The sequence below is a fragment of the Oryctolagus cuniculus genome, chromosome 2 (genome assembly GCF_051225735.1).
Source record: "Oryctolagus cuniculus isolate XC-2025 breed Fujian yellow rabbit chromosome 2, ASM5122573v1, whole genome shotgun sequence".
Taxonomy (NCBI): domain Eukaryota; kingdom Metazoa; phylum Chordata; class Mammalia; order Lagomorpha; family Leporidae; genus Oryctolagus; species Oryctolagus cuniculus.
In genome coordinates, this window is record NC_142868.1 from 114,039,252 (window position 1) to 114,064,584 (window position 25,333).

At 40.7% G+C, this 25,333-nt stretch overlaps 1 protein-coding gene across 30 annotated transcripts in view; it reads left to right on the top strand.

The window, feature by feature from the left end:
* REV1 (REV1 DNA directed polymerase) overlaps window positions 1–25,333 on the top strand; it is a 95,018-nt gene that overhangs the window by 55,941 nt on the left and 13,744 nt on the right. For 9 of the 30 annotated variants that reach the window (XR_016229158.1, XM_089325980.1, XM_089325984.1 and 6 more), the window contains 8 exons: window positions 1,423–2,123; window positions 2,833–2,880; window positions 4,813–4,920; window positions 6,557–6,673; window positions 11,173–11,281; window positions 15,975–16,103; window positions 18,717–18,871; window positions 21,195–21,314. Coding sequence is in view for 26 of the 30 variants with exons in the window: in XM_089325980.1 (XP_089182106.1) it covers window positions 1,423–2,123; window positions 2,833–2,880; window positions 4,813–4,920; window positions 6,557–6,673; window positions 11,173–11,281; window positions 15,975–16,103; window positions 18,717–18,871; window positions 21,195–21,314 (1,487 nt within the window). In the remaining 4 variants the exon portion in view is untranslated. Of the gene's footprint in view, window positions 1–1,422; window positions 2,124–2,832; window positions 2,881–4,812; window positions 4,921–6,525; window positions 6,674–9,332; window positions 9,461–11,172; window positions 11,282–15,374; window positions 15,499–15,974; window positions 16,104–18,716; window positions 18,872–21,194; window positions 21,315–25,333 lie in introns of those variants that run through there. The other 21 variants (XR_016229161.1, XM_089325983.1, XM_051842647.3 and 18 more) reach the window with 9 other exon arrangements.

Here is a 25,333-nt window from a genome sequence, read left to right on the forward strand (position 1 = left end):
TTTGAAAGACAGAGATAGAGAGGTAGAGACAGAGAGAGAGGTCTTCCATCTGCTGGTTAACTCCCCAGATGGCCGCAATAGCTGGAGCTACACCGATCTGAAGCCAGGAGCCAGGAGCCAGGAGCTACCTCTACGTCTCCAATGTGGGTGCAGGGGCCCAAGGACTTGGGCCATCTTCTGCTTTCCCAGGCCATAGCAGAGAGCTAGATTGGAAGTGGAGCCGCCGGGTCTCAAACCGGTGCCCATATGCGATGCTGCTGCTTCAGGCCAGGGCATTAACCTGCTGTGCCACAGCACCGGCCCCGGTATTTTTTTTTTTAAGATTTATTTTATTTATTTGAAAGTCAGAGCCATACAGAGAGAGAAGGTGAGGCAGACAGAGAAAGAGGTCTTCCATCCACTGGTTCACTCCCCAACTGGCCGCAACTGCTGGAGCTGCATTGATCTGGAGCCAGGAGCTTCCCTCGGGTCCCCACACAGGAGCAGGGGCAGGCTAGCCTCCATTGCTTTCCCAGGCCACCAGCAGAGAGCTGAATTGGAAGTGGAGCAGTTGGGACTCGAACTGGCACCCATATGGGATGCTAGCACTGCAGGCAGCTCCACCGCCATGCACAGCACTGGCCCCCAGTTGGTAGTTTTTTCCTGATTAAAACTAACTGCCCTCAGTACTTTAATCCTGTTACGGCATTATTGGATTTAAGATGGTGAATAGTGCTTTACAGGAAAGCTAACTGAAACTAGAAATGAGAATTCAAATAAAGTTTTTTAACCACTTTTGTGGAAGTTAATCATAGTGTGTTAATTTAGCAAGTAGTTACTGATTTTGTAAACGCCAAGCACTGTGCTTTGGACATTCGGCATTTAGAGCTTACAGATTCAATTAAGATTTTGTGGTAAAAGCGATTAAAAATAGTTTCTTTCATTTTTCTTCAGCTATGAATAAGATTCAATCATATTTCTTCTTTTGGACTCTCTGAAGTGGGGAAATAAGTCCCAAAACCTAACAGACTGTGTTCTAGAATTTTTCTAGTAATCTTGCTACTGTGATTTAGTGAAGAATTATCATTTGTCAGAACAGAATGAATATAAAGTTTTGGTTTAATTTTCAAGAGCTTTTTTTTCCCCTCCTAACTTTATTTGAGACAGAAATAAAGATTTTGTCTTGATTTACTCCCCAAAGGACTACACCAGACAGAAGTGAACCAGGATGAAGTTGGGAGCCAGGAACCAGAGCACATGAAAATAGGGTACAGGAATTCCACCAGTTGGCGTAACTGCTAAGCCAGTAATCCACTCCCTGTCTTTGCTGTTTGTAAAGAGGGCGATAACCAAGTGTTTATCACTCTAAGAAAAAAAATTTAAGAAAAAACTGTTCAGCCTGAAAGACATTACTAACTTAAATAATTGTTTTTTTTGCTTTAGAAATCACATAATTAAGAAGATTGAGACAGAAAATGAAGTCAAAATCAATGGAATGAATAGTTGGAATGAAGATACAAGTAATGATTTTAGCTTTGTGGATCTGGAGCAGACCCTTCCAGGAAAGAATCAGAATGGAATTCTGCATCCCAGAGGCAGCAGTGCCATTTTTAATGGACACACTCATAGCTCTAATGGTGCCTTAAAGACACAGGATTGCTCCGTGCCCCTGGGCAACAGTGTTGCCAGCAGGCTTTCTCCAGACTCTGCCCAGGAGAAGGCAGCTGAGAAGAGCAGCGCTGATTTCAGAGACTGCACGCTGCAGCAGCCGCAGCAGAGCGCCAGAAGCGCAGATGCATTGCAGAATCCTCACAGAACTAGTTCCTTCTCTTCATCTTTGCACAGTAACATTAAAATCAATGGTGCTCACCATTCCACTGTTCAGGGGCCTTCAAGCACAAAAAGCACTTCTTTAGTACCTACTGTTAGCAAGGCAGCACCTTCAGTGCCATCCAAACCCTCAGACTGCAATTTTATTTCAGACTTCTATTCTCATTCAAGACTGCATCACATAGCAACATGGAAATGTGAATTGACTGAGTTTGTCAATATGCTACAAAGACAAAGTAGTGGTATCTTTCCAGGAAGGGAAAAGTTAAAAAAAATGAAATCAGGCAGGTCTGCCCTTGTTGTAACTGACACAGGTAGATAACTTACTAAAATTGTTTTTCTTAAGAAACGGTCATGTTTGATCCTTATCTTTATATCTTTATGCCCTTATATCATCATTGGTATTCTAATGAATGCTGAGTACTCATAAAGTCTCTGCGGATATCAGGTTTTACGTTACAGTAAATACTGCAGATTATGGAAAGCTTCCTTATTAATTTTTTAACTTCAGATTTAATTGTGGCTCACTGGAAATTTTCAGGTAATTTGGATAATAACACGGTTGGGATTCTGAGCATTCTGTTGCTCATGTAGACCTTATCAGTTGTTGAAATTTTGACCTGTGTAAATCTGACATGTTTTAATTCAGTGCTTAAACTCCTGTAAGAATGAAATTGATTTGGTAAGACTAATTGTTGATTTCTAGAAGATTACATCATAGTGATTTTTTCAAAAGCAAATAACTTTGACATATAACTGCTGTAATTATAGTGAAAAACTTATAGTGAGATTAAGTATTTTCACATCTTAAGTAGATCTGTTAATTGTATATTGTTTTGTTGTACTTTCCTTCTCATCAAAAACAGACCCAACAGTAAGTGGGCTATATTGTGGTGCCAGTTATTATAAGTTACTATCTGGTTGAGGGTTTAGTTGCCTTTTTTTAAAATATAGGGTTTTTTTTTTTTTTTCTTAAGAGAAACAGATCTCAGAGATTATCTAATACTACCCTTTAATTCATAGTGGTGGACACTGAGGTAAAGAGAGAAGCTCCTGGTTCTGCCCTTACTAGTAAGTGTTAGAGACTCTTGGTGTGGATTTTTTCTGTTATCTTTGACTATGTTTGATGTCTTCCTACATCGTGGCTTGGCCTTGAAACCTGAAGGTTATTTTTTTTTTCACCAGAAATCTTTTATTTAAGATATACAAACTTCATGCATTTTATGAATACATATTTGATTCTTCCCACCTGGTTATTTAATTTTGAAAGCTTCAAAGAACTATTATGAGTTAGTTCAAGAATGTGAATAAAGTGAGAAATTATTATATTGCTTAAAAGCAGTTAGTAGGTATTTGGTTCATGCATTCTGAACTACGTGAACATGTAAAATCATTAGTTTGAGTTGTTTACATTATGTTTATGTAATACTTTAATACAGCAGAATTGTGATTATTAAGATTTTAAATCATTTCTCATGAAAATATGGAGGGTGGTAAGGACATACATGGCTTTGGAATTCAGTAGCTTAGCCTGCGTCCACATCTTGGCTCTGCTGCTCTGTACGGCAGAACCGTGGGCAAGGCTGCTCTCCTCCCTCAGCCTTGTTTCCTTTCTGTCAAGGAGTGACTGCCTCTGCTCACCTTAGGAGGTTGTAAGCTTAAGAAAGATAACATGAACAAAGGTTCAGTGCCTCTCACATAGTGAGAACTAGGTCAGTGCCATCCCATTCGCAGTCTGGCAAATGGAGTTGTCCATAACTTACAGAGGGTCGATCTAAAATTTTTGGAAGCCTATTATAAAGACTATTCTCAGGTACTAAGATATTCTGAAACCTATTAGAGGAAAATTCCTGTATGAGATTCAAGCTCTGTACATTCAGAGTCCTTATTTCCAGGACTTAGGTCTCTGGAAGGCAAAGGATGAGACTGATCAGGGAGGAAAAGTGGCCGGGACTGGCTTAGTGTTAACATAACCCTCATGAAGGGTGTTAGAACCTGTTGTCCTGCGGAGAAGACACTTTTGTCTCCTTAAGTGTGTGTCAGAGCTGTTTATAGGGGAAAAATTCCACTGATACACAGAATATTGTGGGTTATTGTTTTTTAAGATTTATTTATTTGAAAGGCAGGGTTACAGAGAGGGAGAGAGGTTTACTATCCACTGTTCATGCTGCATCCGCTTGGGGTCCCCCACATGGGTGCGGGGGCCCAGGCACATGAGCCATCCCTCATTGCTTTCCCACGCACATTAGCAGGGAGCTGGATCAGAAGTGGAGTAGCCAGGACATGAAACAGTGTCCGGACGAGTGGGATGCCGGCATCACAGGGAGCTGCCTAATCCGCTGTGCAGCAACGCTGGCCCCAGGCTGTTTTACATAGTATTCCTGAAGTACATCTACTCAGACCAGTAGCATGGTAGTTTTAAGAATTCTGAAATCAAATGAAAATGAATGTCAGCTCAGGCTGTGTTAAGAGAAGCAGGTTATAATCTGTAAAATGGGTGATAAAATTGCCTGCCTCATAGTTTTGTGAGGACTTAGATATATACGTAAACATCTATCACACCTACCAAGCACTGGATGGTAGTAGCCATTTTAATTGTTATTTTGTCAAGGAATGTTTTGTAGACTCTGACGGTGCTCATGAAGCATTAATTAGCTCCCTGTAACTACAGGTATGAAGACACTTGGGTACATTTCTGTAAGCCAGCATTATAGGAATTACTATAAGCTGTGTAACAAACTATTTTAGGTAGAGGCTTAGTTTTTAGAATGTAGAGGAGGCAAGCATGGTATCTTCAGAATTGATTTGAAATTATGTTTGGAAGCAAATTAGATTTCTGTTAAGGTAGTAGAAGTTCCCTGTAATAAATAGTCTGTATTTTTAAAGACTCCATTCTGTTTGTAAGCATCTTTTAAATACAGTTCTAACATTCACTAGACCTAGTATTTTTTATATATTAAAAAAAAGTGGTTTGGGGTTTGAATACTCTCTTTTTCCTTCCAGGAAATATGTCGGTATTGAGTTCACCCAGACATCAGAGCTGTATAATGCATGTTGATATGGATTGCTTCTTTGTGTCAGTGGGTATACGCAATAGACCAGATCTCAAAGGTCTGTATCTTTGTTTGTGTTTTAAGAAAATTGATACATTGTTAACAAATAAGTATTCTAAGAGAACACTGAAGAGATTTTTTTCCCCTGGTTTGCCTAGGCCAGTTGAGTTCCTGCTTCAGTTTTTGCTCCCCATTATTAAGAACAGTGTAGAAGTTAGGGAGCTCTCCATTGCTGCAGAGAGCAACTCTGCAAGGAAGAATATTCCTCTTCAGCTTGTCAATCTAGGATTAAACAGGCAGGGGGCTGCATTGAGTGTTTTCTGTATTTCTGTTTATAGTTATTTCTCCCTTATTAATGAGTGGAAATGTTACGGTAGCCCCATCTTTAAAACTTGGTTCACTAGGCTTTCTCTTGAGTGAGTAACTTGATTAAGTGTCCTGATGCAAGTGAGTAGAATCATTTTGTATTACTGAATTTTGCTAGAATATGTCAGATTGTTTAGGCAGTATTTGTTGTAATGAAATCTCAGGTGTTTGAACTCATAAAAACTTTTTGAAGTATTTATTCTGGATTTTTCAGTAGTTATTTCTGTCTGGAAGAGATTAACTATGTTAGTATTTTCTTCTGAGAGTCATTCCCCTTAAAAAGAGAGAATAGCTAATTATGGCACAGAGGCTGCTGAGTTTATACAAGGGCTTTATTTTTGTCATGCATATTTCCTGCTGTATCTCTGAAAGGAGTTTTCAGAATGTTTAAAAATTAATTTTAGCCCAAGAGACCTTTAATGCATTGTTGGGAGTTTTTCTTTTGTACTTACAGCAGATGGTTTCAGTAAATACATATAAATCATCTATGATATTGCTTTTAGTTATCTTGTAACTTAACACATACACAAAAGAAATGAAAGTAATTTTGTAATGAAAGCAAAAACCCAAGGACTGTAGACTTATTTTTTTATATCGTTGTGAAACTGAAAGATGAATATAGATGTTAGCCCATTTGTCTGATTTCAGAACCATAAGAAGTGTTTTATATATGTATGTATATGGATTTTAGTTTTTCTATCTCCCCTTTCCCAGTCTGACTCTCAGACCTCAGTTGGCTATTTTGTATTGAAAGAGATAAAAAAGCCGGCGCCACGGCTCACTAGGCTAATCCTCCACCTTGCGGCGCCGGCACACCGGGTTCTAGTCCCGGTCGGGGCGCCGGATTCTGTCCCGATTGCCCCTCTTCCAGGCCAGCTCTCTGCTGTGGCCAGGGAGTGCAGTGGAGGATGGCCCAAGTGCTTGGGCCCTGCACCCCATGGGAGACCAGGAGAAGCACCTGGCTCCTGCCATCGGATCAGCGCGGTGCGCCAGCCGCGGCGGCCATTGGAGGTGAACCAATGGCAAAGGAAGACCTTTCTCTCTGTCTCTCACTGTCCACTCTGCTTGTCAAAAAATTAAAAAAAAAAAAAAAAAAAAAAAAAAAACTTTAGAAAACTAAGTGACAGTGCTACGTTTAGCTTGAACAGTTGTATCAAAATTATCACAGATAATTTTTTTGTAGAGTGCTGAAAAGCGTAGATGATGTTTGCATGTTGATAATCTTTACAGACAGTAGCTTCTTTAGGGGTAAACACCTAAATAAAGCTAATGTTGTTAATAACATTTCTGTTCTTAGATGCAGACTAAATTTATTCTGCTCGTCACAGGAAAACCAGTGGCTGTGACAAGTAACAGAGGCACAGGAAGGGCACCTTTACGTCCTGGTGCTAACCCGCAGCTGGAGTGGCAGTATTACCAGAATAAACTCCTGAAAGGCAAAGCAGGTACAAGTGAGCTCTCTTTGAAAAGTCATAGTGCTCCTGTGATGACTTCTAGATTTGCTGTTGATCCTGTTACAGAAAAGAGAGTGGAGTTGCAGTAATTAGCTTTTCTTCCATTTGAGGGTTTTAAGGATGCCAGTGATATTTTAAAGCAAAATCTGAATTTAACAGAAATGACTTGTTGTATAGTTATTCTTCGTTGTATTGGATGGTGATTTTTTTTTTTTTGGAGCAGTGAAGAATGTTTTGAATGGTGTGATTAAGTTTACCTTACAAAAACCAAGGACATCTTTTTGTAGAAGCTTCTATCTGTATATACTTAGGAGTTAATTAACTAATTATTTCGTAATACCATCACAATAAGGACATTAAAATTTATGTTCCTCAAGATTTATGTAATCATTCTCCGTGTCCTTTATAGAACCTATTTCATATGAGAACATTTTCTTTCCTCTCTGGGGTTTTAGATTTTGGTTATTGGGGCCGGCAGGTTAAGCTGCCACTAGTGATGCCGGCACTTCATATGAGTAAGTCCTGGCCACTCCACTTCCTATCCAGCTTCCTGCTAATGTACCTAAGAAAGCAGCAGAAAATGGCCCACATGATTGGGCCATTGCCACCATGTGGGAGACCCAGATGGAGTGCCAGGCTCCTGGCTTCAGCCTGGCCCATTCCTGGCCACTGAGGCTATTTGGGGAGTGAACCAGTTGAATAGAAGATTGATCCCTCTGTTTCCCTCCCTGGAACTCTGCCTTTAAAATAACTAAAAAATGGATATTAATTAAAAAAAATCAAGTTATGCTAATTATAATATTCATTAAGATTTTGCATGTTCTGTTTTTTCCCCTGAGAAATGTTTGCTTAGAAATTAATTGTTTGATCCTGATTGGTTTCCACATAATGACTTGGAAGACAAAAGTTCTTAAAAACTTAGCCTTTCAGAAAAATACTAATCAAAAAAATGTCATAAATTAGGTGTGCAGTGGAATGGAAGGTATGTCACTTGATTTTCTCCCAATTATTTCAGTTCTATAGTTAGTTAAAAACACTGGACTTACTAGAAACTACCTCAGTGAAAGTAAGGCAAAAGGAAAGCCAGTAGGTGTTTATGAGAACTTATTTTGGGATTAGGGTCTTTTTGTCGGTTGTGATTATCTTGTTTACATGGTATAAGTGCAAAAGAAAATAATTTTAGGCACATATTTATACCTTGTGTGTAGATACATTTTACAGATTTTTCTAAAGCTTTTCCTTGTCATTAAAAATCTTTTTTAAAGATTTTGAGATTTTAGAATTCTGTATGTCATGAGCAGTGGAATAGCTGCTTGTTGAGTGAGTTATTTTGGTGTGGGTTGTTTAGGTATTACTAGTGTGGTTTTGTAGTAGGTTGGTTTCTCTTGTATTTTCTATGTGGTCTTATCAGAAAGATCAAATATTAAATTCTAGGAGACAAGAAATAGTAACTTTAGGAAGTACACAATACTTGTCACACAGTGGGCACTTACTGGATGAGAATGTTGGAAAAACTACTTGTGTATGTTGTTCAGCATCTCAGTTACTTGGTTCTCAGTCTGGTGGGTGGAGTCTTGAGTTTGTGACACTCATCCTGTATGTTCAAAAGCGTATATTTATTTAGAGTTTTAACCTTGGCAAGTGTGTTTTTTGAGTAGCAAGAAGTTAGTCTTTGTTTTTTATTCCTTCACAGTTCTCACTATAGGTGGTTTATTAACAGAATACTGGTGTTCATTATTTAGTTTCCCTCATCAGCTTAGCCACCAGGTTTTCATAACATCTTGATGTTTTATAATTTCACAACCCTTTTCATTGTTAAATTTGGTAAATTTAAGGAGAAATACTTAAATTTCACTTGACTGTTGAAAATTGTAAAAAAAAAAAAAAGATTTTCCTTTCACTAGAAAAGTTGAAACGTGAACTTAATACTAGTGCTTTAACTTTGTCATTTACTTTTACTTCCTAACCTTTTTGACCCATTAAGAGCTTACCAAGATATTTCTACATGTAAAAGTAGACTGAACTTTTTCATGATGTTTGTTTGCAACTCACCTTGTGCTCAGAACTTTTTTTTTTTTATGCTTTTGTTGCTCTCTCCTTTCTGTCCTTCCATCTTTCTTTCTCTGGGTCATTATTAGGCCTGGTCCCAAGTATGAAAACATTGAGAATCAGTGTAGGGATTAGAACCTGTAAACTAGATTTAAAAAAAAAAATCACTTCTAATCATGGTTGACCAATATAACTAAGCAAAAGTATTAGGACAGATTATCATCGGGAGTCCTTTTTAGAAACTGGTCTCTTAGTCACCATAGTTCGGCCCGGATAACCAGGAGATCTCATCCTGCCATAACTTCCTTTGGAAGCTGCTTCTTGAGAAGTACCCAGTAGCGACACTTCTCATTTAGGATCTCATTTTGGAACCATTTATGTCCCAGATCTTATGGCTGAAGCTTTTTCCCCCTTTCTGAATTCCCAGGAGACAGTGTTTCCTGTCAGCAGCCTCAGTTTTCATTCTAAAACTGCAGTTTAAAAAATCGTGCTAGTCATAGATTTATTCTCAGCGATTTCTTTTTCACAGACTTGGGTCCTGGCCTCTGATTTCTCCAACCGTTCTTCCACATTCTCCATGTGCCCGTCTAGTTTGTCAAGTTTTGATGAGCAGTTCTCCACTTTGCCCTCCAATGAGGACAGTGTGTCCCTGCATTTCCCTGAATCTCACAGGAAGCAACTCACTCCGCTGGTGGAGGGACCCACGCACTCTGCTGCACTGTGGAACAGGTCAGCCAGCCCAGGGAAGAGAGGAGCACCGTGGTGCTGCTCACAGGCCAGGGCGTTGGGGGCGCATGGACCACAGGCTGTTCTCGCCTGCCTCGAGTGTGAGCCTTCTGTGATTTCCCAGACAGGTTATCCTAGGTTAATTATGCCTTAAAATACAAAAGCCACATAACCCCCCAACTTTCAGGGCATAACTCCCAGTTTACACCTTTGAAAGGCAGTTGGTTGTGGCTGTTCAAGCTTTAGCACTACTTTTTTTTTTTTTTTTTTTTTTTTTTTGTCTAGTAGCACCCTCTGTTGAATTCTTAAGAGATTTTCAGCTAAGAATAATTTAAATTTAGTAGTCTCTTATGAGCCTTCAGAAACACTGGGTGATACGCTCTGCATTCTGTGTTCAGTTTATATTAGTACAGTTTGTTACATTTGATCGGAATTCATAGTTTACGTACTCTGTTTTTATTTTTGGTACCAGTAGAAATTGACCTTAGATGCTAATCCTCAAAATTTGGTATGCATTTTTGCTGTGCATTTGTGGGTGCTGGATTCCAGAAATGCTTGTGTGGATAGGGTTGCACAGTTAGATAAGAGATGTTGGTGATGATTGGTCAAACCAGGAAGAGTTATTTTAGTACATGAAGACAGCTCCTTTGTCATGTTTTAAGCTTCTGAGATGAACAGAAGTACAATGCTGTGTTTGTTAGTTGTGTATCATTAGTGTACTCAAGATAGGCTTGTCTAGAATTAGCTGAAGAGATGTTTTGTTTATAATAAAAATATGGCTGAGATTGTGTCTTTAGGATATAATATCCTTTTTTACAGCATATGCTTCTTACAGCCTGATAGTATTATGCCCAGAAATCTATGACTGACTGTGTTTTAATCTATTTCTCAATTCCTGGTGAAGCTGAAGGTGGAAAAGAAGTATAGTGGCATGTAACCAGTAGGCTTTCTGCGGCTTTTATTTGGTAATGCAGAGTTGTACCTTTGTTTTAGGTATGAAGAGATATTGGTGAGCTGTGCTGTGTAGGCTAGAGTTGTGTTCATTGAAGCAGTTGATATTCTGATCATCTTGAGCGTCTGAACATGCGCTATTACATCAAAAGTAGAATTACTTGAAAGGAGTGGTCATATCGTGAAGCTCTTTTTACCTAATGTCTGTTCAAAAGGAAAAGCTTAAATTTAGGATGAAACCTCTTCATGTTATGTGACCTACTAAATTATTGTTTGATCAGACAGCTGATGGGAATGTCATGTGTTGAACATGGTAATTAGCTTTGATTGTTCTTTTAGGAAACACCAAAGGTTATTCTGAGAAATTCGTTTTTGCCATGAGTTCGTTCTCACTACAGAGAACTGTACAGTCCTTTCAGGGCTATTGGAGGGAGTTCATCTCCCGGATCAGTTTGCATCCTTGTCTGCCTCAAGGGACAGAATATTTTATCTTTATTTTTCATGTATTTTTAAAAATCTGTTATTAAAATAGGGCACTTTGAATTTATTGTAATAAGTTGATTGGCTGCTGATGAAAGGTATAATGGAAGTAAGCCATTTTTAGTTAACAGCTTTCCTTTGTAAATAAGGATATATGATACCAATGGAGATAACTATTATCTGGATTTACTGAACAGTTATAAATGAAAATAATGGAAAATATGTTTTAAGTAAGAAAAAATCAGTTTTTATCATATAATCATTAAATTGTACTATTTTAAAAGCAGATTTACCAGATTCATCAATGTGGGAGACTCAAGATTCTGTACAAACCAATGGAATTGATTCTGTTTTGTCAAAGGCTGAAATTGCATCTTGTAGTTACGAAGCCAGGTATGTAGAAGTCAAGTGTGCTCCAATTCCTAGTGAAAAGTTGATTTAATTAATTTTCTTTGCATCTTTTGAAGTGGATCCAGACATGCTGCTCAGGCCTCTGATTTAAGTGTTTTGCAGTCTTGCTATGTACAGAAATGTTTTTGTCTTAGTCCTCAGCTGCCTTCTTCCCTGACCTTACCCACCACACATCTAGATCAGTAACTTCATAATTTCCAGATGAACCAGTCTGTCTTAAGGTGAAAACCAAAAAGAGGGAGCACTGTCGTTTTTATTGTCTTTTGAAACATAAAATTAAAGAGAATTTTTTTGAATGAGAAAGAGCTTTAGTATGTAGCTACTCTAATCTTTTTACAGATTGGAAGAACTTGTAATAACACTCTGTTGTTTTCAATTATGTTAAAACTTGATTACTTTTTAGGACGGCGCTGCGGCTCACTAGGCTAATCCTCCACCTTGCGGCGCCGGCACACCGGGTTCTAGTCCCGGTCGGGGCGCCGGATTCTGTCCCGGTTGCCCCTCTTCCAGGCCAGCTCTCTGCTGTGGCCAGGGAGTGCAGTGGAGGATGGCCCAAGTGCTTGGGCCCTGCACCCCATGGGAGACCAGGAGAAGCACCTGGCTCCTGCCATCGGATCAGCGCAGTGCGCCGGCCGCAGTGCGCCAGCCGCGGCGGCCATTGGAGGGTGAACCAACGGCAAAGGAAGACCTTCCTCTCTCTCTCTCTCACTGTCCACTCTGCCTGTCAAAAAAATAAATAAATAAAAAAATAAATAAAAAAAATAAAAACTTGATTACTTTTTAAATTATAAGTAAAAATTTCATAATGGTTTACCTGATACTCTTTTCATTAAAAATTGGTAATAGGTTTGTTAATAAACAATGAAATAACCAATTATAACCAATAATAGCTATAAAAATAGAAGGAGCAATAATTAACTAATTTAAACTAGAAATCTTTTTTCTTTCTTGGTAACTGAACACATTTTTAGGTTTCTAACAGCAGGCACACATTGTTGGCGAGTGTTAAAGGCTTCAGTGTGTGATTGAAGGGTGACCTCTGCATCTGGCAGTCACAGTTGTGCTCAGCATCCAGAGGGTGCGGCTGTCAGTCAGTCTTTAGGTTTTGTATCTGCACCCTTACCGTGCCAACTCTCTAGGGTGCCCTGCCACACCCAGCACTCCCAAGATGAATGATGGTTGGAAAGTGCCAGAGCTGCCCCAAGGGGAGACGTGTTAGCAGCTCCTGAAGGCTTGATTCTAGGAACTTCAGTTTTGTCCAGGCTCTTGGTTTCTATTGGAGTCTGGATGGTGTGTTTGTATTGACTCACAGGTGGAGACTGTCAAGCTGAATGCCTAACAGAGTAATTGGGGTGACAGTGTACGAGCTAGACATTATGTAGCAATGACAACTGTCTCTTCTACGGAAATGCACAAAGTGATGAAAATGAATTTAGGTTCGGAACAAACCCCAAAACTATGCGATTTTTATCCTGTAATTATAAATTTTCCATTTTGTAGTATATACATTTTTGTGCCTATCCAACAGGTATTTTTTTCCTTAATGAGAGGTTTTTTAAAGAATTTAAAGTACAAATGAAAAATGGTATTAGAGAAGTGTTTCTGAGATTGGCATGGGGACCAGATTGTAGGGATGGCCATTCGACTTTTATGCATTAGTGAGTTTTCAATAGATATAAACTGATAATAGTGTCTTCAAAGAATGAAGCACAAATATGAGAACAGGAGTCCCACTAAGGTAGAATGTGTATAGCAGTTCACAGCGTGTGTTACCATTAGTTTTACTTACTGGAAAGAACAAGCATTGTACATGTGGATGAATAGATAATGATATAGATAGCCTAATCATGGGTTTTAGGTCAAATAAATTCTTTTTTAAAAGTCAGAGTTGGAGACAGAGAATCTTCCATCTGCTGGTTCACGCCTCAGATGGCTGTGACATCCAAGCATGAGCTAGCCAAAGCCAGGAGCTTCTTCTTGGTCTTACGTTTGGGTGAAGGGGCCATCATTTCTCTGCTGCTTTTCCCAGGCCATTACCAGAGGGAGCTGGATTGGAAGTGGAGCAGCCTGGACTTGAACTGATACCTATATGGGATGCCAGTGTTACAGGCTGCAGCTTAACCTGCTGTGCCACAATGCCAGCCCCTCAAATACCTTCTTTTATTTATTTAAAGATTCATTTATTTATTTGAAAGTCAGAGGTACAGAGAGGAGAGGCAGAGGGAGAGGTCTTCCATCCTCTGGTTCACTCCCCATTTGGCCACAACGGCTGGAGCTGCGCCCATCTGAAGCCAGGAGCTTCTTCTGGGTCTACCACGTGGGTGCAAGGACCCAAGGATTTGAGCCATCTTCTACTGCTTTCCCAGCCCATAGCAGAGAGCTGGATTGGAAATGGAGCAGCCGGGACTCGAACCAGCGTCCATATGGGATGCCAACACTGCAGGTGGCAGCTTTTACCCATTATACCACAGTGCCGGCCCCCTCAAATAACTTTTAAACCTCTATTTTCATGTGCTTTTATAAGAATCCTTCACCATTCTTACTTATTTATAATAGAGATCTCTTAATATGTTGAATGGACAGTGACTGATTTTTTTTTTTATAAAGATTTATTTATTTATTTGAAAGACAGAGTTACAGAGAAGCAGAGTTGGAGATAGAAAGAGGACTTCCATCCACTGGTTCACTCCCCAAATGGCTGCAATGGTTAGAGCTGGGCCAATCCAAAGCCAGGAGCCAGGAGATTCTTCTCGGTCTCCCACGCAGGTGCTAGGGGCCAAGGACTTGAACCATCTTCCACTGCTTTCCCAGGCCACAGCAGAGAGCTGGATGGGAAGTGCAGCACCTGGGACTCAAACCGGCGCCCATATTGGATGCTGGCATTGAAGATGGTAGCCACTACCGCTGCACTACAGCACCCCTATATTTTTATAAATAATGTGTCTTTAAAACAATCTATAGATGAAAATTTTGAAAGTGAAAGTATTGTAAATATAAGAACATCATATAGCAGTTATGTATCACATTCCATTCAAACAGGCAAAGGAAGTTTGGCCTCTGGGCTGTATAAGGTCTGGGACATTATCTGTACTGGCCCTGCCAAAGCAACCGCAGGCAGGACTTAAAACGTCAATAAATCTGTAGCAGGTTCATTTTTAAATTGATGATTTTGTATGGCCCGTGACTGGTGTCATAAACATCCAAATGGCCCTTGGCAAAAAAAAAATTTCCCATCCCTGCTTAGCTTAAATTTGTTAAATGTGGATTTCATGTGCTGAACCTATATATCTGGCACTATTATTACCTGAAGTTTACTCTTTTTGATACTTGACCTTTTTTCTGCTTTAATAATTTTTACTACTCTTCTATTTATATGTTTGTTTATATACACCTAAGCTATATATAAGTATATACTAATTATATATAATTAAAAATTGCATTAACAAGGCCTGTTGAGTATAATCCATCCTTTGGTAGGTGAATACAGGGTCGTACAGTGAACATGATACGATCTCTTTTATTTACCATCTTTACTCAACACCTCACAAAATACCTGAGTGAAAGAATTCATTCTGTTTGTCAGTGGCCACTTCTTTCATTGTAATTTTTCCTTCCTGTTGGATATTTCTCATCTATTAGGGACTTAACAGTGAGCTGACTTATTATTGTTCTTGAGTACACAAAAAAATACCTGTGATTTTGTGTGTGCTTCTTAGTAACTTGGAGGACTGTTTCCTTCTTGGCTTTCAGTAGTGGTCTGAATACCGGGAGGCTGCCACAAGCCTCTGAGTAATTGAAGACTGAGTGTGTGGACCTTTGTTAACAGAAGCTTACTGAATAAATGTGTAGGATAACTGTTTTCATATTACATAATCTGGTGAAACAGTGCTTTATTATTTGCTTATGGTTTTACTATGGTATGGTTTTTTTTATTCTTCACAGTGATTAAATGGAATTTTACTAATTATGTATAATTCCATAACTATAGTTTGTGCTGAATGCTCCAAAATACCAAAGGTAATGTGGGGCATTGAGACACACAGTAGATTTAAAATTTACCATTTTCAATTAGGTCCCTCAAAGTTCTGGAACCCTGGCTCCTGCCCAGAGTGATGTCCTACCATATACAATGCTGTTGGCATCTCAACCACTGTGGAGCCACTTCAGGAGCATGGAATTGGTCAATTGGGAATTGGGTGGTAATAGGATGAGTACATTTTGTGTGTTTGTCACATAGCGCTGTTTTGTGTAGTTCTTGCGTTTCTATTCTTTGTCTTTGGGGGATGAACCCTGGCCAAACTGTGCCTTGTATTAAGGGAAGAAAACCTGTTTTTGAAGCACGTTCCTGCTCTGTGGTGGTTGTGATATCACCAGCATATGGCATGCTGGCATCTCTGCAAAGGGGCCAGAGGTCTGAGTCTTAGGAGGAAGTCATCAGACAGAGAAGAGATGTCATTTATACCAGTCACATAGTTGCGTGATTATTTTGTTTGTTTGTTTGGGGGGAAACAAACCTGTAAGTTTTCTTAAGCCTATTTATATATTTAATCCCTAATGAGAAAGGGGTTAAATGGAGATTATATATTAGTGGCATGGGGAAATATCCATATATTTGATAGTTCATTTTGGAAACTTCCTAATATAATCTCTATTATTTTTTGTTCTCTCTCTGTAGACAAGTTGGCATTAAAAATGGAATGTTCTTTGGGTATGCTAAACAGCTATGCCCTAATCTTCAGGCTGTGCCATATGATTTTGATGCATATAAGGAGGTTGCCAGAACAATGTATGAAACCTTGGCAAGGTACAGTGGATAATAGTCATTTCATGTCTGTTGTTATTCTTCTCTCAGCTAATGTTAAAGGTAATCCAGTTTTCTTCAGCACCGTCAGGGTCACTTTTGCCAGACATCCCCAGAATCCCTTTCCTCAGCATCAGCATCCCAGTTGGATGGCCTTCTTCTTTTTTTTTTTTTTTTTTTTTTTTTTGACAGGCAGAATTAGAGAGAGACAGAGAGAAAGGTCTTCCTTTTTCCTTTGGTTCACCCCGCCAAGTGGCCGCTGCGGCCAGTGCACCACGCTGATCCGATGGCAGGAGCCAGGTACTTATCCTGGTCTCCCATGGGGTGCAGGGCCCAAGTACTTGGGCCATCCTCCACTGCACTCCCGGGCCACAGCAGAGAGCTGGACTGGAAGAGGGGCAACCGGGACAGAATCCGGCGCCCCAACCGGGACTAGAACCCGGAGTGCAGGCACCGCAGGCGGAGGAGTAGCCTAGTGAGCTGCAGCACCGGCCGGCCTTCTTTTCTTTGACCAGTTTCAGTAAGGTGACAGCTCATTCTGGAGGAAGCCTTTTTGCATTACTAAATTACTCCAGTACTTCCTGATGCCTGTGTAAAATTTGATTTCTGTTCCTCTGTAACATACAGTCAGTGGTTCCAGTTTTCCTCCCATGGGACCAGATGGATGAATGAATGGAACTTATTTAGCCTGTTTATCTCTTTCATTGTATTTTATTTGTAGTTTTCTTTAAAATTAGGATGGATAGCTTGATTACAACCTATATTAAACAGTTTATCTTCTTAAATTTTTAGACACACTTAGCAACAGTTAGTTTTTAGAAAAATTAGTCTTTTGTGGCTCATTTTTTAAATGTTTTGTAGAGGCATGTTTTAATATTGACTTGAAACAAAATTTAAAAAAAATCTAACATACTGTGTGTACTTTAAAGCAGGGGGCCAGCACAGTTTTGTCTGCTGTAACTCCTCAGCTTCCCTAGTAAGCCAGAATGTGCATGGATAGAGCTACTACTGAGTGGATGAGGCCCTGTGCCAGTAAAGCTTTATTTACCAAAACAGGCATCTGGAGGTTAGGCCGAGGGTTGTTGGCCCCAGGACTATAGTAATGTTCCAACAGATGTTTATTTCTTGTCTCTGTCTCCACTTCTACCTCTTCTTTCTTACGCTGCATTTTGAACATGAGTATTGAATATGCATATATCACTGCTCCTTGCTCTTTCACAGAGAGGAGTGAAATCCAGTCTCTGCCCTTGTGGGATCTTCAGTAAGGGAGAAAAAGTATAAAAGGATGGATGAAGTTACCTGGCATCAGTTTGTAGGACTGAGTGTGGTCACAGCTATGTGTAAGACCAGAAAATACGGCATTGTGCTGCCAAGTAGAGAGTGCATTAAATCCCACACCAGAGCTGAGACCAGTGGTAGTTTCCCAGTGGGGGCCATGAATGGGTGACTGCGGTGAGGGAGTGGGACTGCTGTGTCCCGGGTGTCAAGACCCTAAGGCAGACTGCCAACCTGGACCTTGGATCAGGATATGAGGGAGGATGTGACACGTGCAAGTCCTGGTGGGATTTTAGTCTGAGGAGGCATTGTCAATGGCATGTTTCTATTCTTAGGGAAAAAATACAGTGTTATTCTCCTACCACCCTTTGGAAGTCCTGTCTCAACTTCCTAGTCTGCCTGCCTCAGAGCAGCTTTCACTCTGAAGCAGAAATCCTCATATCAAGTATACCAGTTCGGTTCTTAAAAAGTATGCTTTTTTATTGTAGCCTAAACAAAACATTCTCGTTTCTTGAACAAACAGGGCTATTATTCTGATTTGTAACCTACTGTAAGGTGTCAGTGAGGTAGGGCCTGATTTTCCTAGTGTATTCATTACCAAAGGTATTATTGAAGACACAGTTTTGATCCAAGGCTTCTTTGGTTGCCTCCCGTTTCTGATACAATTTTGTTTTGTGATTTCATAGTGCTTATTATAAATTAGCATTGGAAAGTCATGGCAGCTCTTAACTTCCCTTCTGTAGTAGAGTTAAGAAGTCCTTCATGATGGGCAGGTCATATAAAATGATTTTTAAAAAAAAAGGATTTCCACTGGATGTAGTTAGGGTTCTCTTAGGTGTTGGGATGATTGGCCACCTGATCTTACAGGTCCTGGGACCTGCTGTTGAGAATGATATTTAGTTACATTTTTGTTTTACCAGAGCAGCAATTAGTTATTTGATTTGTATAGTTTTTCTGGTCCATAAGGATTTTTTTAACCATGCTTGAAAATTTTTTAGATTAAATGTTTTAACAGCTCTTACTATCTACTACTTACTACCCCAGGGTTTACAAAGTATTCTCTGTGCAGGGAAACTGGAATGTTGATTTCTGCTGTATTTTTGATAGTTACTGTGGAAAAAGAGAACTCACTAACTTTGAAGTTGGAAGTTGGGTGACTAAATGGTACTTCAAGCAGTTCATTTAAAATGCTGGGTGGGTTTTTTTTGTTTTATTGTTTTGTTTTGTTTTTTAGTGATGTAAGTTTTGTGAGGAAATGTTGAAGATGACTTTATTTTGCAGCATTGTGTCTAGCACGTGGCTTCCTGGCTGTGGTTCATTGCCTTTGCTTTGTGTTGATAGTTACACTCATAATATCGAAGCTGTCAGCTGTGATGAAGCACTGGTCGACATCACTGAGATCCTTGCAGAGACCAAACTCACTCCTGAGGAATTTGCCGATGCTGTCCGTATGGAAATCAAAGACCAAACTAAATGTGCTGCCTCTGTTGGAATTGGTTAGTATCTAACTTTTTCTGGATTATTATTTTTATTCAGTAGAACTGCTTTAGGATCCTTGGATGCCATTGCTCTGAGCAATGTTTGTTTTCATGAGCTTCCTGATACCAGTGCCTTTTTCCTCAAGGTGTCTCAGTGTTGCTTACTCTTAGGAGATACATGAGATGACGCATATTGGAAATCTAAGTAAATGATTGATAGCTTTGTAGTAAACCTGTTTAAATATTTTACTTGTTCTTTCAAAAATGGAACAATTTGAATTCTATTTTGTAGGTTTTTTTTTCTTCAAAAATGAATTGAAACTAAAGAGGGGGTGTGGAGTGCTGTGTGGGATTGAGTTGAGTGCCAATACCAGTCAGTCTCCCTGTTACGCTGTTACCGTCTGTACTACAGCTTCCTGGAGAGTACAGCCGTGCCTGTCTGCTCTGTCAGTGCTGGAAGTCTGGCTAACTCGTACTCTCAGTCTGTGCAGCTCACCCATTGCGGCCGCAGCCTGGGCTTTGGGTCCACTTACCTGTCTGTTGTTGACTCTTCCTTTGGTGCCCTTGGAGCTCGCTGTCAGACCTAAGCTTCTTTGTGTGTCCTCTTCCTTTCTGAACCTCTGTAGCACCTCTGCCGAGATAGCCCTGTTCTTGCCATTTTCTTGAGTGCAGCCATTTTGCCCCTGCCATATTCTGTATTCACAGACTGGGGAAGTAGAGATAATGTTTTCTTAATTGTTACTACTTTTAATTTCTTTATTTGAAAGGTAGAGTTACAGAGAGAGAGAGAGACAGAAAGAGATGTCTTCCATCTACTGGTGTCTTCCATCCATTGGTTCACTCCTCAAGTGGCCAGAATGGCCGGGGCTGGGCCAGGTCAAAGCCAGGAACCAGGAGCATATTCGAGTCTCCCATGTGGGTGCAGGGGCCCAGTACATGGGCCAACCTCTCCTGCTTTCCCAGTCACATTAGTGGGGAGTTGGATTGGAAGTGGAGCAGCCGGGACTCAAACTGGCACCTAATTATTTTCCCATCCTTATTCAGACACCCTTCTTTCTCTGAGGCTCCTTGTCTCCTTTGTACCCACTAAGGGATGACACAAAGGCTAATGCCATTGTAAGAAAGATTTGTTAGATTGCCTTTTACATTTACATTTGTTATATTTCCCAAGAGGAGGGCCACACCATGCAGAGAAAGCAGCAGGATGCCTAGGAGGCAGTAGCAAGACTGGTGGCAGCTGACCCAGAGCCATTATTGGGGTCCTGGGTAAAGCAAGGCAGGACAGAGGAATCAGTTTAGGGTTGGCTAGTCTGAGTAATTTTGGTGGGCTTTAGCCCTATGGGGGTGGTCTCTAGTGGCCTGGTAGATAGCTGTGAGCTGCCTAGGGTGGGAAATGTATTGAGCTTGGTTTGAGAATGTGTTAAGGAGGTGATTAGGGGCGACTTACTGGGTGGCGTATGAGAAATACGTTCAGGAATTATCCAGCCCTGCGAGGGTTGGCGTGCGAAGGGCAGTGTCTCCCCAACCAGCGAGATCCAAGATGTCAGAATATCTTAAGACAGACAAATAATTTGACATGATTAATACTCCATGAGCAATCCTGTGGTGACGCACTAGCCCGCCTCTGACTCCGCCTGCTGGCCCAAAGAGCCTTCTCCTTTCAGACTCAGCTTCTGTGTCCCAGTGTGAGGTTGCTTTTAATAGCACTTACTTTTAATTGACAAGTGGTTGTGTTCTTTCAGGTTCCAGCATGTAATTCAAACTTGATGTTTCCACTTTCCTCAGAACTCACCACTATTTTGATGTGACTTTCCAGAGCCTTTTTTCTTTGCAAGAATCTTTATCACCCTAGGAAAAATACAGTTTTCAATTAAGTCCTCCATAAAAGCAAGAGGTGTCCTTGCTGTCAGTGTCCCTTGATGTCTGGAGGAGTTAGATACTCAGGGAGGGTAGCAGCCCTGCATTGCACATCGTGACCTTCTCTGTGCAGCTTTCCTGGCCCACGACTGTCCCTGCTGTGGACTCTCCTGGCCTCACCTCCCACCACTTGTGTGTCAGTGCTCAGGGCGTGCTTGCTTAAGCCCAGTGGCATTCTTGTGCCCGCATTTCCCTCCCCAGTATGTGTCCTGTAAACCCTGCTCTTAAATCAGGACTGCTTTCTCTCAAACCTTTATGTCCAGCAGCCTGCAGTCGTAATCTGGAATACTTAACCAAAGTCTGCCAGTTTTATGCACTGTTGCAAACGATCAAAATTATATCTTATTTTCATAAATGATTGATGTCTTTATTAGGAAATTTTTAAAATTCTAAAGATTTCTTGATTTTCCTTCTAATATTGTAGGTTCTAACATTCTCCTTGCTAGAATGGCAACTAGAAAAGCAAAACCAGATGGACAGTACCACTTGAAACCAGAAGAAGTAGATGATTTTATCAGAGGTCAGCTAGTTATTAATCTACCAGGTAAGCAGAAATCTTTTTAATTTTTTGTCTACTGAAGGCACTCATAAATTCTTTGCTTAGTTCTATATATTTCCCAAACATGAGTATTAAATATTTTTTTGAGTCTGCTTGAGTGTAATGGAAAACAAAATTTTTAATTCTTATTGAAAATCTTCTCAATTGCTTTCTCTAGGCCATAGTATTACGTCTTAGTTTGGTGATGGGTGTTTTTCAAGTAGCAAGATTGAGGATTCTAAGAAATCATTTTAAAGGGAATATGCTGCAATTGCTGTTGTGTTTTAAAGAAATACTAATTGAAATAGGCAAAGTTTGGAGATCTTTGTTTATGAAATCATGCTGCAAGACTACGGACAGTTTACAAATAATTGTAAAAGAAAATGTATGCACTATATTAGAAATAAAACCTAAATATGAGGTGTTGTGTTTTTGTAAACTTGAGACACTGAAGAAAAACTTCCTATATATACCTTCCTTGCTAGGGGAAGGGTGTTATGTGTTATTAAGCCACCTGTGTCAACTTCATAAAGCTCTTGGGTATTTGTGTTGTAAAGTTGTTTTTTTTGTTTGTTTGTTTGTTTGTTTTTTAAGATTTATTTTTATTGGAGAGGCAGAGTACAGAGAGAGAGAAAGAGTGAGAGCAGGCTTCCATCTGCTGGTTCACTTCTCAAATGTCCATAATGGCTAGAATTCAGCTTATCTGAAGCCAGGAGCTAGGTGCGTCTTCCCAGTCTCCTATGTAGGTGCAGGGCTCCAAGTACTTGGGCCATCTGTTTTGAAGATTTTTAAACTCATCCATTTGTTAAAAGTGGATTTAATGGTATTTTTAAATGCGTAATTTTAAACCCAATGAAATATATGGAATTGAATTAGAAATTTCCATTATAGGTCATAAAATAAGAAATCATTCAGATGCCATTTTGTGGTGGAAGAATATTCCCAACCCCTTAGTAGATGTGTGACCTAAAACAATGTATTATGGCAAAAAATAATGTTTTTGATGTCATCTTGAGGTTCAGTTTGAAGAATAAATAGCATTATGTATTCAAAGTAGCAAATTACCTTATTAGATTTAATTACTTTTTTAATGCAGTTTTCTTCAAGAAGGAACCAGTGTATGTAAAGTTTATTATGCTAGCCAACTCTGTTATTTCCTAAGAAGCGCCTTAACAAAGGGCCCCAAACTCAGAGGCTTACACAGGAATTTATTGTTACAAATATTATCATGGTTCTGGAGGCTGGGAATGAAGATGTCAGTGGGGTTGTTCTTCTGAGGCCTGTCTCCTTGGCTTGTAGATGGCCTTGCTCCATCCTCACATGAGCTTTCCTGTGTGCATGCTTGTGTGTTTGTGTCTCAGGTTTCTTTTTTTCTATTTTTAAAAATGTTTATTGATTTTCATCAACTTGAAAGGCAGAGCAAGATAGAAAGAGAGGTCTTCTGTGTGCTGGTTCACTCCCCAAATGCCTGAAACAGCCAGGGCTAGGCCAGGCTGAAACCAGGAACTTGGAAATTCCATCTTGGTCTTTGATGTGGGTGGCAATAGGCCTAAGGACTTGAGCCATCATGTACAATAGGGGTGAGGAATGTCTGGCCTACTGGCCATATAAACCCAGCAGAAGGCCTGGTGCTGTGTGTAGTAGGCTAAGTCTTCCTGGGATGCTGGCATCCCATATGGGCACCAGGTCTAGTCCCAGCTGTTCCACTTCCGATTTCAGCTCTCAACTATGGCCTGGGAAAGCACTGGAAGATGGCCCAAATGCTTGGGCACCTGCACCCATGTGAGAGACCCAGAAGAAGCTCCTGGCTCCTGGCTTTGGATCGGCCCAGCTTTGGCTGTTGTAGCCATCTGGGGAGTGAAGCAGCTGATGGAAGACCTATCTCTCCCTGTTTGTCTGTAACCCTGCCTCTCAAATAAATAACATCTTTAAAAAAACAAAAAAGAAAGAAAGAAATCATTTGATCTGACCCTGCCAAGGCAACTACAAGCCAAACTTGAAATTCAGTAAATCTATAGCAGGCTAATCTTTAAGTTGATAATTTTGTAGGGTCCACAAATGATGCTACAAATATCCAAATGGCTCTTGGCAGAAAGAAGATTCCTTACCCCAGTTCTGTTCACTCCCAGAACGCATCAATAGGAAGCTGGATCCAAAATGGAGTAGCTGGGACTTGAACTTGCATTCTGATGCGGGTTGTGGGCATCCAGTGCCATGATGGAGCCGGCCTCCCCCATTCCCTCATCCCCGACTCTCAATTTCTTACAAAGAAACCAGTCAGATTGAATAGGAGCCTGCCCACATGACCTCATTTTAGCTTAGTTACCTCTTTAAACGACTGTGTCCATAGATAATCACAGTGAAACATGCTGGTAGTTAAATGTTAGACATGTAAGTTTGGGGAATACATAATCAGTTCAAAACACCATCGTTGAACCAATTTTGTAGATTTTTTTCTTTTCTTTTTTTTTTTTTAAACAGTTTTTAACTTATTGACCTAGTAATCTTACTACTCCCCTTCATCTGCTTCCTGGCCAGATGAGGAGGAAAAACATTTACAATACGAAGTTTGTTCTAGAGGACACCACGGAAGAATGCTTATGTTAAACTAGCAGATACATCCCCTAACTTGATCTTACCTAACTAAAGCTAGGACCGTCCCCAGCCAATGTCTCTGTACCAAGAATGTCTCCACACGTTCTCTGGGCCTTTGCCAGGCCTTTGCCCTGTGTGGGAGCCCCCAGTTAAGAGCCCTGTGTACCTCGTTCAGCCTGTGCTTGATTTACGGCTTCGGTCTGTGATTTCTATCTCTTCTGAAACACTTCACACACAGATGTGGACACAACGACCAGTACTAGCATCGGAGTGTAGCCAGGTGAAGCTAGTAACATCAGAATTAACATGTCAGTTCCTGAGCTGCACTGACCAGATTTCAAATGCACTGTAGCCACATGCAGGGCACACACAGAACATCTCCTTTTTTTTTTTTTTTTTTTTTTTTTTTTTGGACAGGTAGAGTTAGAGACAGAGAGAAAGGTCTTCCTTCCGTTGGTCCACTCCCCAAATGGCTGCTACGGCCGGTGCTGTGCCAATCCAAAGCCAGGAGCCAGGTGCTTCTTCCTGGTCTCCCATGCGGGTGCAGGGCCCAAGCACTTGGGCCATCCTCCACTGGCCTCCCGGGCCACAGCAGAGAGCTGGCCTGGAAGAGGAGCACCCAGGACTGGAACCCGGCGTCCATATGGATTGCCAGTGCCACAGTCGGAGGATTAACCAAGTGAGCCACAGCGCCGGCCCACATCTCCATTTTTGTGTTTTCTTGCTTGGTAGGGACGTAGATGGGCAAAATGTTATTCTTTGAAACTTTCTTGTGTCTGTATTGCACAGCCAGGTCTGGATGCCAAGGTGGGGCCATTATTGGCCATTTTAAGTACCAAGTCTTCATTCCAGTTGCCAGCAAGCAGCTCCCGTAGCTCTGATTTTCTTCTCTACTTCTTGGAGACGTGGTTCTAAGTGAGCATATTTTCCTTTCTAGGTGGCTACATTCAGTTTGGGCCCTGTGCTTCCTTTACTTTCTCTTTAAATACGTCATCCTTTTCTTACACTTACATTAGGCATCCAGTTAAAACTAGCAGCCCTCTCCAGGATTTTGGTGCTGCTCCAGGATTGGTTTATTTTTTCACCCTTCAAGTAATAGGGGTAGAGGTCAGCCACACCCCCCACCTCTCTCAATCATCTCCCCCTGAGGCCGTTGTCTTTCATGGAGTAGAGCTTTTCTCCTTCACTAAAGGGACAGTGCAGTTGAATTGGATTGTATTTTGTTTTAAGATTTATTTGAGAGGCAGAGAGAGAGAGGTCTTCCATCTGCTGGTTCACTCCCCAGATGGCCACAGTGGCTGGAGCTGTGCCGATCCAAAGCCAGGAGCCAGGATCTTCCTCCGGGTCTCGCATGTGGGTGAAGGGGCCCAAGGACTTGGGCCATCTTCTACTGCTTTCCCAGGCCATAGCAGAGAGCTGGATCAGAAGTG